The 16,349-nt window shown below is 34.9% G+C and overlaps 1 protein-coding gene across 2 annotated transcripts in view; it reads left to right on the top strand.

Moving 5' to 3' along the window:
• Nucleotides 1-313: 313 nt before the first annotated feature.
• LOC125658697 (fibroblast growth factor receptor-like 1) overlaps nt 314-16,349 on the top strand; it is a 34,133-nt gene continuing 18,097 nt past the window's right edge. The window contains exons 1-3 of one of the 2 annotated variants that reach the window (XM_048890060.2): nt 314-454; nt 2,877-2,945; nt 15,469-15,744. In XM_048890060.2, coding sequence (XP_048746017.2) covers nt 2,891-2,945; nt 15,469-15,744 — 331 coding nt within the window. In that variant the 5' untranslated portion in view covers nt 314-454; nt 2,877-2,890. Of the gene's footprint in view, nt 455-1,221; nt 2,023-2,876; nt 2,946-15,468; nt 15,745-16,349 lie in introns of those variants that run through there. The other variant, XM_048890058.2, reaches the window with a different exon arrangement.

Genomic DNA, 16,349 nt, shown 5'->3' with positions numbered 1-16,349 from the left:
CCCATCATGCCCTCGGGCCTGGGCCGACGTGACAAGCCAATCAGGCCGAGCGAGCTCTTGCTTGGTTTAGTTGAAGAGAAAAAATACCCAGAAGACTTTGTGATTCATTTTATCTGTCAAAATATGATGTTATTTGTCAACTGAGATAATAGATTTGTTTCCTTTGTCATAAAAACTGCATACCTGCTATTACAGCTTAATCTTTCGACAACCCACAGGCGCGCACTGAAATTATATCTACATCATTTAGGACATGTTTTCGGCTGAAATTTGTCGAACGACCATGTAATGTAATTTGTCAAAAGGAAAAGATTAAATGCATGTTTATCTGGAAAAGCATTATATTTCAAAAACTTGAAATTTAAAAAAAAAGATGACTAATAGAAAAACTGAAGGAGTCTTTTGTGTATGACAGGATTTTCTTTGTATTGACTCAAAGGATTTTCTGGAATTGGTAAGTTTTCATGATTCTGCAATTGAAAGCCATTCCTTAATTGACCACTTCACATTGTGTCAATAAATCGGGAGAATACGGTCGACATTTTTAAAAATAATTCTTAAGATATCGGCTAAGAATCTCTTAGACTTAAAATGCGGTGTCTGAAGGTACATATTAGATTCTTCCCAGGTGCGCCAAGTCTTGCATGAATTGGTCAGTAAAGTCAGGTGCGAGTGGTCATTGAATGAAGTGAGGTAACAGGCGTTCCTTGTTTTAACATTCAGTCTGTTCGGAAGTACAATATTTACCCTGAAATTCATTTGAAGTGTTGACTAAACGAATCCCTTTAATTCACAAGAGGAAATGCCATTTTCAGAGATTTGAATAATAATTTAGTAACACTGAGTCTTGGTTGAATAATCAATTTGATGTCATTCAATACCTTCCCAAATTATTGGCATATCTTATTCATGCGGATGGGATATGACTTATGCTTTTGATAACTCTAAGAATTAATAAGTCAGACGCTCTCTCTCTCTCTCTCTCTCTCTCTCTCTCTCTCTCTCAGCTGCGTACCGAATGCTCTAATATTTATGATAATTTTAGAGCTAAGTAAATTTTTTATCTACACGTAAACATGGGACAGCTTTCCACATGGGTATATCAAGTGCTAGTTCTAATCAGATTAACTAATGAAGTAATCAGAGACCATCTTAATAATGTTTAGAAATTACGATGTAGGATCAAAGGCCACACAAGATAAACACAGTAATGGACAAAAGGTTCATGGAACCGAGGCGCAGAAAGACCGGTGTCAAACAGCGCACAGTCCAGGCGGTTTTCTAAGTACTTGTATACTTGTACTCGCCAGAAACAACGTACTAGATACATGGGGTACAGAAATAACATTCAAACCGATAAATATATATCCCAAAAATAAACATCGGATTTAATATTCACTTGGCGAGCATTCTTCCCACAAGAAACATATGTATACATTGCAGTTGGGCCCGCCCCCTTTTCGCTCCGTGCGCTAAGAAAAAAATTCGCCGCTTTTGAGTGACGGTTTTAGCGACAGGTCTCTATGTTATTTGTCAAATGACTAGAGAGCGAAACGGTGGAAATCGACAGCCCGAGCGTTTTAAAGAAAGAATAATTATAATTGGTAAACGTTTTACGGAACTAAATAATGTGTTGATAGTAGGTTATCATAATTCTTTTGTGGATTTTTTTTTTTACACCGATGCTGGTATTCACCAGAAGCACCACCCCTTGTGAATGAGATACAGTGACGGCGCACGCGACACAGGCAGTTTAATTTTGATCTTCGGAGAGAGGAGGAGAGTTTTTTATTGTTTATCAACAATCTGTTAATTGGGTGTTAGAGAAAATTGAAGGTGACGTTGGTCGGATTTTAACGGGTGCAGAACGCTATTTATGTCTTATCGAGTTTGTGAGAAAGCATGTGGAAATTGACACAGTTTAAGATTCTGAGCGGTAAACCCCCCGGAATGAGTTGATCTTCAAATATACACCATTTTATGTCAGGTTTACCATGGAAATCGACAAGTGTTCAAAATCAAGTAAGTTTTTTTTCTTCCGCCCTCCAGAAATATCTTTTATCAATTTGAACTGAATTGTATGTACCATGCTGATTTTTCGAAGTATATCAGTCTCCTAGTCTCTTGAGTGTTACTGGTTATAATTTAGATATACTGGACGGGGCGCATTTTTCCATTAAAGGGTCGATCAATCCAAATATTCTGTTGGTCAAAATCTAATTTATATGATAATGACAAGGGACCAGAAACTATAGAATTGGCACGGACCGTCGCTCCAGTGAAGTTTACCTGGAGAAGGCCCGACTCACAGGTACATTATTGTCCGTGGCACGGCCGTGATTGCCAATAATTAAATCTGGACAGCCGAAGTCCGACAGAAAACCGTCAGTTCTCTAAAGCATGGAAGATTCTGCTGCAGATTTCATGTACAGAAAAAAGTGACAATTTGCCTCTGGGCAGATTTTTGACATGTAAATTTAGATCGCTGGAATCAAACTACCGATTTTTAATTTGCAGAAGGAAAAAATCGATTTTACGGAAATAATGTTCGTTTAATGTCGCGAACAGAGTTCTGAACAGCGCGATAACGTTCAACATCCGATATAATATATTACTATAATCCATTAAAGCACTGAAAAGGTCGAAAACATGTTGTTCTTATTTTCTGTCGCTCTGTCAAGTCTAAATTGCTAAATGACGACAGAAAATTTCGGCATTGCAGTGATGGACACTGTCAAAACAAAACAAAATTCTGTCATTTTGATATCAGTACCCACCAGATAGTGCTGACAATTTGGCGGGAGAAGTTCCTATGCCGGAAATGAAAGTTACGACTTACACAGCATGACTTAGTTTTAGAAACTTTCTACTTTCAGGTAGTACCGAGAAGATGATGATTTTGATGGTTTTGTCATTTGTCCTGATGGTGACAGTCTCCGCACTCGGTAAGTGGCTAAGAAACTTCAGATCAATGTACACATACGTTATAGGGCAAGGTTTTAATTGCAGCAATGAATGATACGATGTATTTTTATGTTGACATCAGACTGCTATTCATCACGATAAAACGTGTTGATTTCGCAGACCACGCGGAAAGAAAACTAAGTGTGTTCCAGTTCTAATCCATGTGTCTGAGCGTCTTTGACCTCGCACGACCTTTTCCTTGCTTAATTTAAGACCTAATTTCCGCAATTTGTTCTAAAATCAAACATTCATAAGACCATTGTCACAGGTGTTAAACTGTTTCAACCAGGTTTAATTCACTATATCCACATGGGAGTAAAACAGGTTTTTGAAAAAAAATGAAAGAAAAAAAAAGATCAAAAAATGGTTAAGACTGAAACCAGAGACATATATTTATAAGTATGTTATATATGTCTCTTGAAAAACTTTAGAATTATTTTGATATGGTAACTGAAATTTTGTATAAATTTTTTAGTCCTCTACAATCTTTGGCAGAAATGACTTTGATTTGTGTAGTGTTTCTGTATTTGTTAATTTGAGGCTTAGCACACTAGATGACCCTGGCCCTTTTTTTTGAGTGGACTGTTTTTAATCGTATTTGGCCCAACTCATTGAGTAGTCCTTATTGATTCTCATTCAAACTGCAGTCGCTTCATACGGTGTTGAGTTTTCTATGAATGCTCTCTGTTAATGCAGTAAATGAGATTAAGTTTTTGAATTAACTTTTAAACAAAAATCAATGTATTTTATAAGGATCTGGGTTTTGACTGTACAAGATGATTTTTTTTGTCCTCGTGGACTGCGTATTGGATTAGGTGTGAGAACTTGTTCTGTTTGAATGAGAAATGAAAAAATATGCAAAACTTTGAAATAGAATATTTAATGCGATTAGAGAAAAATTATTCATTGTAAAATAGAGTGAAGGTTTTGGCTTGTCAGAGTGTCAGAAATCAGTAGAGAAAAGGAGAGAGTTGTGGCAGCCCATGACTGGCTTGTCAATGTTGCTGTCATTTAATTGCAAGTCTCTTATTAAATGCTTTTATATCAGAAAAATACTTTATTGATCACTTGGGTTGATTTTCAATTTGACATGTGGATAAATAGAGGTTGATTACTTTAATATGTTGGAGATTTAATTTTTTTTTTATTTTTTTTTTGTTATCATCAAAAAAATTTCAAGCATGAAATTTCATTAATTATTAGTATAATTAGTTCAAAACTTCAGCAATTGTTCTTTTATTTGTAATATTCGAAGGTTCACAAGTTGAGATGGTAAACAGGAAAAATAATCATCATATGCAGAATGAGCAAAATTGTGTGAAGTTTTAAAGTAAAATTTTGATAAGATAATCATTTCTGTCTAGAATAATTTGCCAGTATGAAATATTGACATGATTAATTGCATGGCCTGAAGCAGTATTTCCAATATTGCAGGAACATGATAATATTTTGTAATTTCATCATTTCTTAACCTTGATTAGAGACTAAATGTCTTAAAATGTGTTGTAGGTTGTTATGTTTCAAATGAACAAGACAGTTATATTCCATATAAAAAAGAATTCTGATGATAATATTTGACAATTGACAATTTAAAACGGAATTGTTTAGGATTCTAGTTTTTTGCTGTGTCATTGGATATCTTAATTAATTGTCCCCTATAATTGGCATTAAAAACAATCTTGGTGTTTTCCAATATAACATACTGTCCAGGAGAAATGGACATCCATCTAACAGAACAATCTGTAAATTTATACATATGATATTTCCAACACCAACTGCAAGTTTTAACATAGCGTGACTTCTTAGTAAATTTCCCCCCCTACAAATTAGCCTCCGAAGTTGTAGATATTTTTCTGTGTTTTTTCCTTGAGAACTACATGCTCTGCCAGGCTCAATCGCTTTAACACCCTTGTTTTTGTTTGAGCGGTCGACACTTAATTGCCAGATGGGATTTTTATCTATCATATTTAACAATTTAATCAGCAGTGACAGACTACAGATCTGGCTCTTTTGAGTGTTTTACAGATAGAATATCATAACAATAGAACTTAAAGCTTCTCAGAGCAGTTCTGGATACTGTTTTCATATGCTGCCAGCATGGTCTACAAAAACATGATGCTGTCATACATGGGGACCTAATCAAACACTTCTCTGCCATGAAAGAAATATGTCTTTATAGCTGAGCCTGGGAATCCTCCACAGAAGTGGAAAGTGGTCAGCTAAAAATCCTTGGGGGGGATGTATAAAATGACATCCATGGATGATTCATATAACAATTATAAATCTTAAAAATGATACAGAATATTCAGAGATTGTCAAGGAAGGATTTGGGATAATGACACTTAAATTACAAGCATTCAGGAGGTACTCCTAAGAAATTAACTTCAAGTATATTTTAGCCATTGTGAGCACTAAAATGACAATGAGTTCTTCTTAACTCTCTCACTGAGCTCTCAAGACTTTGGAACATTAGCCCAGATTTCTTTCTTTTGGATGAGGAAGAAGTAAAATGGAACAGATTTTCTGTTTCTTTCTTCCCCAGAATATCTCCGTATCTCACTTGGGTTTTGAATGATTGGTCAAACAAGTTGTCTTGATCTTGTTTTTTTTCAGTACAGAAGATTAGACTAACATTCAAACGAGATAACATAAACTCGTAAATAAAGGCCTTAAAACACATTCTTGCAGCATTAAACTGAACAGCATGACCAGGTTGAACTACACTATTGAAATTGTCTTCAAAGTTTTGTTAAATTAAGATATATTTTATAAAATCAAAAGATGATTTTGATAGTAAACCAAATTTTTCTTGGAATGAATTGTGTAAAAGCTCTTGAGGATGTATTTCATGTTGTTTGATGGATGATGATAGCTTTGACAAGACAACTCTTTTTAATATAGCTATTATTTATTCATCCACCTTCTAGCCTTACACACTACCATGTTAGGCCTTTTCTCCTTGTTTAGTGCAAGTACTGCCACCAAAATTAAAAGGTTTGGGCGTATACTAGTTTATCTTTTTGAAATAAATTTTCCTAAATGGTGTCGTTAATAATAACTGACTGGTCAATGGGTTATGTCAGGATAAAAGTTAGTCAGAATTAAACTTGGTATCTAATTTGTCAATTCATCCATTACATTATTAGCACATAATATTTGCACTAAATTGTAAAGTGCAAAAAGTATAATTTTATATATATTATTAATTAGGTTATTCACAAGACTGATTCATAATAGCAATAGACATACTGGCCACGAGGTCAGGTGATTTTCCATGGCCTCTAATAGGCTGCTTAATTTTTCATTAGAAGTCTCTTGTGATGTTGTCCAGGTTTTATGAAGGAGGTAAATGATACAAATGATATCTGTCACCACAGATTTTACAGCGCTAATGACCAGTGGTCATGTGATGAGCAAATTCATCAGTAGCCATGGAAACTGATAATTTAGACATTCATGCAGTCCCATAATTTACTGTGCATTTTTTCTTGGAATTGAAATTTGCATGCATGTCTTAATGGAAGACAAAAGTTTTCAAGATGTCAGAATTTCTCTTTTTGATATGTCAGATGAAAAAATTCTTTCCAGTAGAATAAAGCAAAGTTGAAGAGATTTTCTGACATTTGACTGAATGAATCATGTATATCTTCGACATTTGCGTTCTGTGGTTGAATTCATTCTTTGACGTCTTAAAATATGCATAAATCTGAATTTTATTCTTTGAATCACACTATTTTAATTATCATAAGCTCGGAGAATTCTTAATAATATGACATGAAAACAACTGTACATTAAATTAAAAAAAATTATATGGCATCAGCTATTATTAATCTTCTCAACTTTAATGCATTGGATTTTCCTTGTCGGTTTCAGTGAGTAAGGTGGAATCTTTTGTAAATGTAATTTTAAAAATTTGATCCTGGTTATTGTTGAGCTGCATACTTGTGTAGAGTGTTGCCATGGTGTCCAACAAATAATATCTTTATATTAAATTATTTGTGCCCAAGATCTTTGAAGGGGGTATCATATTGACCCAAAGTAATCCATTTTACATGACACTGTATATAAACACGTGCTCATGTGATACAATTCACAAAATCAGACTTTTTTCATTTGATTATATATAAAAAATATGAATATTAATTTCTAAGTAAGAATCGTGCTTTATCAGAGCTAGGAGTTATGAATTGCAGAGCCAGCTTATGTCCGAATGAAAGGGTGGTGGTTTTTCTGCATGGATCATCAGCTATTTTATATAAAGTTGGCGTAGATAAAATGTATATATATACACTGGATATGTCAGATTGAAATAAATGGAATCAATATTAGAATGAATGTAAACATTCTTGTATCGAGGCAGATGGTTTGTTTCTTGTTCTAACAACAGCTGTTTCAAGTCTTAACCAGTGGTGTTGGTGAGATACAAACCACAGCTCTACTATGTTAGTCAGTCAGGTCTGAAAAATACCCACAGAACTTGTCATGGGTATAGAATTGTAAATATTCTGAACTTTGAGAATTTTTGGAGAGAAAAAATATCATGGGAAAACTTGAATTGGGAATACTATGTCTTGTAAACCACTAATCATATAACATTTTGGGCAAAAAAGTTGTTTTTCCGTGAAGATTTTTTGAAAATTACAGAAGATAAATGTGAAAGTCTGCAAGCTTTAATACCAGCCTGCAATAGATTTCAGAAGTGGCAAGATGATATTTATGATGATGTCTAATCAAATTAAAAAGATATAACAATTATAGATGACAAGAGTTGAGGAATGCATGGTTGTGGCTCAGGGCTATTGGTGTGCTGTTTGTTGAAAGTAAAAGGTGACACCCAGTAGCTGACTGATTTACACTGCAAAAACACACATAGATATCTTACATCTTGTTTGTTACAAACTGTACAGTGACAAATCTAGCCTTCATAATATGCTCCAGTTTAAGACACTGCTGACAGCTTGTACAATCAAAGTGGAAATACGAAAAATTGGAATAAAGGACTAAAATAATGATTGTGAAAATTATTTAGGGGAAAAAATCTTTTGAAATACATATGAAGTATGAAATCTACATGTGCATTCTTCTAATTATAGAATAATCAAGAGATAAGTAGATCTCCTTGGGGTGCTCCTAATTTTAGATATTTATAAGGATCTTTAATTGACATATGTTGACACTGAAGCTTATAGAAAGATACACTTTAGAGAGACCCTTGGCACATGCTGAATGCTTCAGAAATGTTTGGATGAGAGAGTGAAAAAGAGAGGGGGATCGATCATTATACCAGTGCATTGACCATTAAGTTGGTGAAGTTTATTACTGTGTATATTGAGGAATTTTCATTAGAGAAACAAATTAATTGCTAAATTAGATAATTGTATAGTCATATAGAAAACAATGTTGGATTGTCAAGGATAATGGTTAATTTCAGGACAATTAGTTTTCTAGTTGATATATGCTGGTAATTTTATGACCAGTCAGTACTTGGGTATGAGTCACGTTAAAGTAGAAATTAATACAAATATGTAGGGATAGTCAGACATCAATTTCCTGAAGATCTCAAACTGCTTGGTCAGAATATTAGCATAATTAATTTTGATTAGGATGAAATTTGTATTTACAACTTTTTAAATTCAACTTGCTCCTTTTTCAGCAAAGACTTGAAAATACCAGTTGCTATAATTAATGATCATTAAAACAGTCCAAATTCTCAAGAGTCAGCTGGCGAATAATTGCTGTGACAGTTTGCCATGATTTTGTTCTCATTCTGTCACCATCATCTCTACCTAAGTGGGAAGTGGAACACCTGATGCAGGAAAGCCAGGTCAGGGGTCAAGGTTATTCTGCGACAAGCACAGGAAGAAGTCATTGCCGTTGTGATAACCACTACTGAGTTAAGGAGATTGTGTAACGATCTGGAAATTGGCATTTATCTTCTCATAATTCCGTAATTTCAGAGTTTAAAAATATTTATCTTATTAAGGTAGAAAATTACATTCATCTGTTCAGGAACAGGCCTTTGGTGTTGGGGCTCATCCATCTTGGTGATTTAGCTTATGCACCTGCAAGAGATGATTCTATTCCTAGGTGTATAGCGATTATTCTACATGAATTCACTTGATCTTTTAGAATGTAGGAAACTATCTGTATTTTTTTCTTCTCAAGTCCGGAGATCTTTTTCATCACCTAGCATTTGGTAAGGCCATCATCTGTCATTGGCTAGTCAGAAACAGAATTCCCAAACGATCGAAATTGACTGACAGAGTCAAGACATCACAGTCTTACAAGGAAACAAAAATGACAAATTTGTACCACTGCATGCTGCGGCTTTTCATCTTTGAACCATGTGGGGTGTAGGAAAAAATCTCCTGTTGGTGTTAATTGTTTTGGGTTTTTTTACCTCTCAGGAAGCTGTTTAATGCATTATTAATGTGCAGTATGGGGTCCTTTGAGTTATTTTTAAGTTCTCGAGACAGTTTTATTTCATAAAAATTTTGATATTGGGGATAAACATCAGTGTTTTGGCTCAATTAATGAGTGCTATTGTTTTTATGATCTATAAATGCAGTTGATGGTTTTTCTGTGTAACCTGCCATGTATTTGTTTGTATCTGCATGGTTGCAGAGAATGTTTGTGGTGTTTAGTACTATAGATGCCAAAGTTTACAGATAAGATGCATTTTATGATCCTGTTTCAGTAAAATATATAATGTGCATTATAAACCAGACTAATAATCGCTATTGTGAGACTAGCCTTGTCATTCAGCGATGTTTCTGATTTTCTCCATTGGCTTCCTCAGTGAAGTTTTTGGGCTATTGTTTTCAGTTAATTTTCTTGAAATGCCTGCATGCTACAAAAATGATTTCCAGTAATCGAATCGCCAGAAATTTGATTACCGTGTTTATGATCTGAATGTAATGTAGTGATAAATGCAGCAGTTTGAAATGGAAAAAAATCAGTTCCTCTGGTAATTGAATTACGTGGATATAGCTATGAATTAAAGGGATAGGAGACTTTAGTAATCAAATTAGTCGATACCCACTGCTTCAACATACTCCGCTGCAGATTCCTAGGAAAAAAAATGGCTGAATATGCCAGAAATGCCATAATAAAGCTCTGGAGCTGGGGCATCATGTATACATGTTAGGGATTGGTTATAACCTGGATGTGCCATTGAAGTTACCTGATAGAACTTGATTGATATTAGTGACCTAAATACAAAATCTACAAAATCTGAAATATAACACTATGTACTTTGGAAAGAAACTATTTAGTGCCTGTAAAGAGTTAGTAAAGCTCATTTTTGTGGGGGGAAATTTCTCATCCCAAATCATCTTATTCCTTTCTAATATCATGATAAAGATAAATGAATATTTATCAACATGTGCATCAGAATTTTCACTACGATTATAGCAGATTGAATTTAGGGAATGTGAATTGAAGATTATAATTGATTTAAATTTGGAAATAAATGCAGATAAATATTTTAAATTAATTATCATTATTTACAGAAAATGACTTGTTCGAGTCAATACACCGGCTTCGAGATACTTCCAAATTATTTCCCTTTAGAGAACTTTTGTATAGATAGTAAGGTGCGAAACTATTTGTTTACATGCTGGAGTGCGACAAAAAGTCATCACTGCCTAAGTGAATCTGCTCATTAAGTTTCTCGTTTGTCGTTCCGTCACCCGAATTTTACTGATACACAAACCAAATAAATGATAAGTATTCAGGGAGTAATTAAATACACACACATGAATTCTTATTATATCACCTTATTTCGATGCTCGTACGTATATCTTGTCCAGGATATTACTTGCAAGTATGACGTTATTTTTATGTTAAACAGTTTCCACTTTAGTAAAGTATTTTTTTGGATAGTATCTTTTATTTCCTACATTTAGATATTAAAAGAGAAGCCGCTTTGAATACATTTTATCGTCTTCCTCACTGACTGTAGTTCCACTAAATGCACCTCCTACACAGAAGAGCTTCTAGTTTCTCGAAACTGGCGTGTAGGACTCATTTTCATTCTTTGAAATATTTTAAATAAAACAAAAGTGGATATTTTGTCCTTTCAGATCTACAGTGTGTGTATATATGTGTTCAATAGTTAAGATTATTTGCATATCAAATATCTAGGTTCCTATGATTAAATATTTATAGAAAAAGTCGAGCCAAGGCCTTTCAAGCATCTTGGGTACCCTTGATATGTTTGATGCATATATATATATATGTACTCAGGTGATCGATAAGGCCTGTGGGCCTCTTGTTTAAGTTAAAAGATCAAAGAACAAAGGTCTTTAGAGCTCTTTGGGAATATATGCCCAAAATTGGAGTAGTTGCCTTACTTCATGGAGCTTTCATCAATATATATTAGAAGTAATGCATTTATTTCGCATGGGAGAATTAATTAGGTTGACCATAATGGAGGTAATTTACGTTTATTAATACACTGTGATCTTCATTTCTGAGGAAAGAAAAATTGTCATCAGATTTATAGTAAGTAATCATGGAAGGAAATTGAAGTCTTGTTAGGGTTAATTACTACTATCTGGTTTGACCACAGTATGGACCCCAATTAATGAATTTCTGAATAATGGACACTGGTCATGTAACACAGCTGTGTTCTTCTTGCTCATCTACAATCATGAATGCTGTGTGGCTGTATACTTATTTATTCTTGCTCATCAACAGAGGTGTGTGACTGCATGCTATTAGAAGATTATTCTTGTTTTATAGGAGGGGGGGGGGGGTGGTGGTGGTCTGTGTGTCCTTGACTTTTGAACTATATAAGATGAAGACTACACACTTGATGAATGATTGATTGTATATTGTTTAACATCCCACTCAAGAATTTTTCACTCATGGAGACTTTAATTACCAGTGCTGGTGAAGGGCTGCAAGACTTACATGTAAGCCTATGCTTGGAGCTTACTGCCTTTGAGCAGGGAGAGATCTTTATCATGCCACACCTGCTTTGACACGTATGGGGCCTCTGAGTTTAAAAAATTAAGATGAAAGTTAAAGTGACTGATGATGGTCAAGGTCAAACTTGCTTGAACTTGGCCATCTTGGGAGAGCAGTGTTTCACAGATATATCTTGTTCATCATTGGAAATGTGTAATATTACTCAAGGATGAAACATATTTTTATTGTTAGGATGTAGTTGGACAGTTACTGCACATCCTTTGAATTATCAGAGAGAGAGTCTCTATCTGTAAACGCACTGGAGGAAAGGCATCTCTTTATGATAAGAGAAAGTGGTCACACTGTTACAGAGGGTCTCCTCAATCAAATGCCAACAGTTAGAATTTACTTTGATGGGCCAATCTGTGTGATGTAGCAAGATATGTGGTATTAATTACTAAATATCATTTAGGAGCCATTAGCTCATGACTAGAGAACTCCAAGCAAAAGCTGTTCTGAGTTGGGTATCAAATTTAGCCATCTTTTTTCATTGTCTTTTTGTTTTCTATGAGACACAGGCAGGCAGATTGTTAAGATGTAATGATTCGCTGAATATCATAACTTCTCTTTGTTTTTCTTTGCTCATATTACTCATATCCACAACAATAAAAATTTGTTTCAATATTGACACTTTCTTGTCTATTTTTCCTCTCTGATCTTGATTCAGTCTTCTTTGTGTCCACAGTCAGTTGATTGGGAAATCAGCTATCTGCTTATTGAAGTACATACAGTATGTCAGATTATGATACTGTTAATATGGGATATCGGAACAGTAAAATTTTGAAACTCGATCTTCAGAAAAAGTTCCTAAAATTATTTTTCACTTGAGAAACTCTTGTATACCAGTTGTGATGGCTGAAGAGGATTCATTTCTGATACAAATATATTTGCCTGAGTTGAAGATTATGTTTTTAGAATGTTGCAAGTGAATATCCTAGTACCAAAAAACACAAGTTTCTGATATCTATAGTTGTGAAAGGCTTAAAAAAATTCATAAGACTGTGTAAATTTTCTCTAGTGTATGTGGATATTTACTCAGTTTGTAAGATTTTCTCTTATCATTATAACAACTGATATCACAATGATATCATAAACAACAACATTGTATGCATCGATCTCCAGGCATGTAGCAACTGAAGGGGGGGGGGGGGGGGGGGCTTGGCTTGGCTCTTCCCTTCTTTTCTTGACAATTAAGTGTGACATATTTATCCTGTTATACATACAAAGTTTGTTATTTTTACATGAAAAGATCGATTATTTACCTTAATGGTCACTTCTTATAGTAGTGTACGTTGCATGGTAGTAGAAATGTAAGGTTAAACCAATGGAATTTAACTCATGTACTGAAGGACAAAGCCCCCTCCTTGAATTTTGGATTTGGACACAACTTTTCTTGTTAACCTAAGAATTTCCTGACAAATATCAGGGCAACTTTTTTTTGCATTTGTACCCAACATTTCCACTTTCAAAAATGATGCTAAGAGCTACTCACTTTACCTAATACACGTAGTTACGTGTGGTCTTGTTGACGCAGAAAGATCTCATTGGGCATACGGAATGTTAGGACTGGGATGGAATTGGAGATGAAATAATGGTTCCAGTATTGGTATTATTTTTTCTCCTATCAGTTCTGAGAGACTTTTATCTGTACACAAGGTGTGCTCAGAGGAAGGAAGTGCAGTCAGTAGTTGTTGTACTTATTGAGCACTGCCTCTTTCCTCCAGTGCTCCCTAAGTGTTTCCTTCACATGTATTTGCTATTCCTACACGTGTCCCTCACTCAAGCATTCTTTCTCTGGCTTTCCCCTTGTCAAATGACTTGTTCCTCCTCGACTATCTCATTCCTACCCCTTCCATCAGTGCTCCCCACTCTCGGGAACATCCCTTCTTCTCCCTCAACTGTCCCACTTTTCGGTCAATTAGTGATCCCCTCCCTTCAAGCATCCCAACTTCAGCTCTTGGCCAGAAGATGGAAATCCCTCTTAACCTCCCAACCAAAATATGTGACACATCTTCATTAAACTAAAAAAAAACAACATAACTTGGCCATTAAACTCATTAGCCATAGCATTAAGATCTTAAGTAATTAAAAGACATTCTTAAAGCAGAGTGAAGTATTTTTCTAGACAGCATGGGCAATATAAGCAAATAACACAACTGGTCCCTGTAGACAGCTGGTGAACAAATATAATGCTGTAATATCACTGATGTAGTGGTCTGCATGCTGAGAACAACATGCATTATTTGCTGGCAATAATCACTACAACTCAATTAAACCCTTGAATAAATTAAAGATATACTGTATTTGCTATTAGCTTTAATAGATTTCTGAAGGACTGAATATTTAGGCAAGTTCAATGCATTGCTGAACATGCCACAACTTTAGTCACTAAATTGCATTTTGCTTCCAAGGCTCTTAAACTTGACAGATCCATTATACCTGAACAAGGCCAACATTTTTGGCAAGAGTGCCACACGACAAGGAGAATTCAGAATTGTCCGTAAAAGTCAGGCAAGCTATTGAGGCCGTGATCTTGCCTCTACTCTTAAACCTGTTAAACTTTTGATACATTATAACTTCATCTGCCTTCCCGTGGTGATTTATTGGTGAGAATTATGATTTGCAAACAGCATTTTATGAAGCAGGGGGGATGTTTCCATTAAGAGCACCTGACGAGGAGTAACAGCTTTTCAAGTGCTGTAATTTTCAGATAGCACATGCTACATCATATTGCACAACTTTTTAATTTTATTTTTTGAAAAAAAGATAATTGGCTATTTACACATTATCGACTTTTCTGGCCACTTAGAGCACCAGCCCAGACAAAAAAATGAAATTGTCAGGGCCTGGTATGGCTCCAAACGCTTAAACTCCATGTGGGAGAAAAAAAAAAAAATGAGAAGAAGAGGCACATACCGATGGTAGAAAATAAAATTTCTAGCCTGTGTTACGGTATCGCAGCAAAATAAATGTTACAAAAAACATTTCAATTGGTAAAAGTACAATGGTGGTGTACATATGTTGTGTTGCAATAAACAGAAATGAAGGCTCTTGTCTGTTAAAGATTAAAGAGAGGGGCACCTGCTATTGTCCAACAACAAAAACACTGGGAAATGTTGTAACTCAAACGATTTACCTTCTGTAAAACATCCCAGAAAAATGAACTAGGCAATGTCCCAGCATTCACCGTGAAATTTACAATGACATTTTGTATCGCGTAACATCTCTGTAGAGGGATAGTGGTTAGAGAATATAATTTTTTCTGCATGGGTAATTTTTTTGTCAGTTTAACTTGGATCAGCTCTCTTTGAGCTTACATTACCATCATTATATAGGCAGGTTGATGAACTAGTTTGCTTGTGAGCAAAAGGGTTAAAATCATATACTAGATTTACAAAAAAGGCAGATTTATATTTATGGGAATGCATGCTCTCAAATAATATGTTATTAAAGTGCAAAAATTATCTTAATATGACTCTACAAAACCGTGAGATAAGATGTACGTAATCATTTCAAATTGTTATTTTTCAGGTCCCCCACAGTATGTAGGTGATGGAAGAAGTCGACAAATCGCGAGAGTAAATCATACCAAAAAATTACTCTGTCCTGTAGCAGGGGACCCATTTCCTTTCATAGAGTGGAAGAAAGACGGTGAAAGTATAAATGAATTATGGGAAAAACATAAAGTTCTTAAGGATGGATCTTTACGCATTAAGGACATAGAGGTGGAGAATGCTGGGAAATATGTGTGTAAAGCAACCAATGGATTTGGCAGTATCTCTGTAAACTACACATTAGTTGTTCATGGTGAGTTACATTTCTAGAGGGGAGACAACTCCTTGAATATCATGTTTTACGTTTCTTTCAGACTGAATATGATGAAAACTTTTTTGATGAGCCAAAATTAAGTGGTTTATACAAGGTAGTGCCCCATTCAATTCAAGGAAATTGACCTCAATTATTGTAGACAAAACCACCCAATGTAAAACCCGTATTAAAATTATTGCTAGAACCCATCTGTCTAGCTCCTCGATTGATGTACATGACAAAATAAGAAATTTTTCTTCAGAAGACTGATTTGGCTTAGAGAGAGCCCAGTCATTGATAGATTGTGGAGTGGGTTAGATGGTCGTTTTTATAATGGACAACAGATGAAATCGATCTGAGAAGAATGTCGCAAGCTTCCTCAGAAAATGACTAATAAGGTTTCTTTTATTAATTAGTCTTGTAGTATTAAACCTGATCCAAGACTTTGTTCTTTAGACAGAATGGTTTCTATTGGAATCCAAGTTCTTGGATTTCTCGGACTCTGCCTAATTTGAAAGAAAATTAAGTTATCAATAGGGATGCAAGCTCCATAGGAGTGTATAACCATGTATTGACGCTGCAGTAATTTGCAGTGATATGGTGAA

Source organism: Ostrea edulis, chromosome 9 (assembly GCF_947568905.1).
Source record: "Ostrea edulis chromosome 9, xbOstEdul1.1, whole genome shotgun sequence".
Taxonomy (NCBI): Eukaryota; Metazoa; Mollusca; class Bivalvia; order Ostreida; family Ostreidae; genus Ostrea; species Ostrea edulis.
The sequence above is the reverse complement of the archived record's forward strand: the minus strand, read 5'-3'. Positions and strand labels throughout refer to the sequence as shown.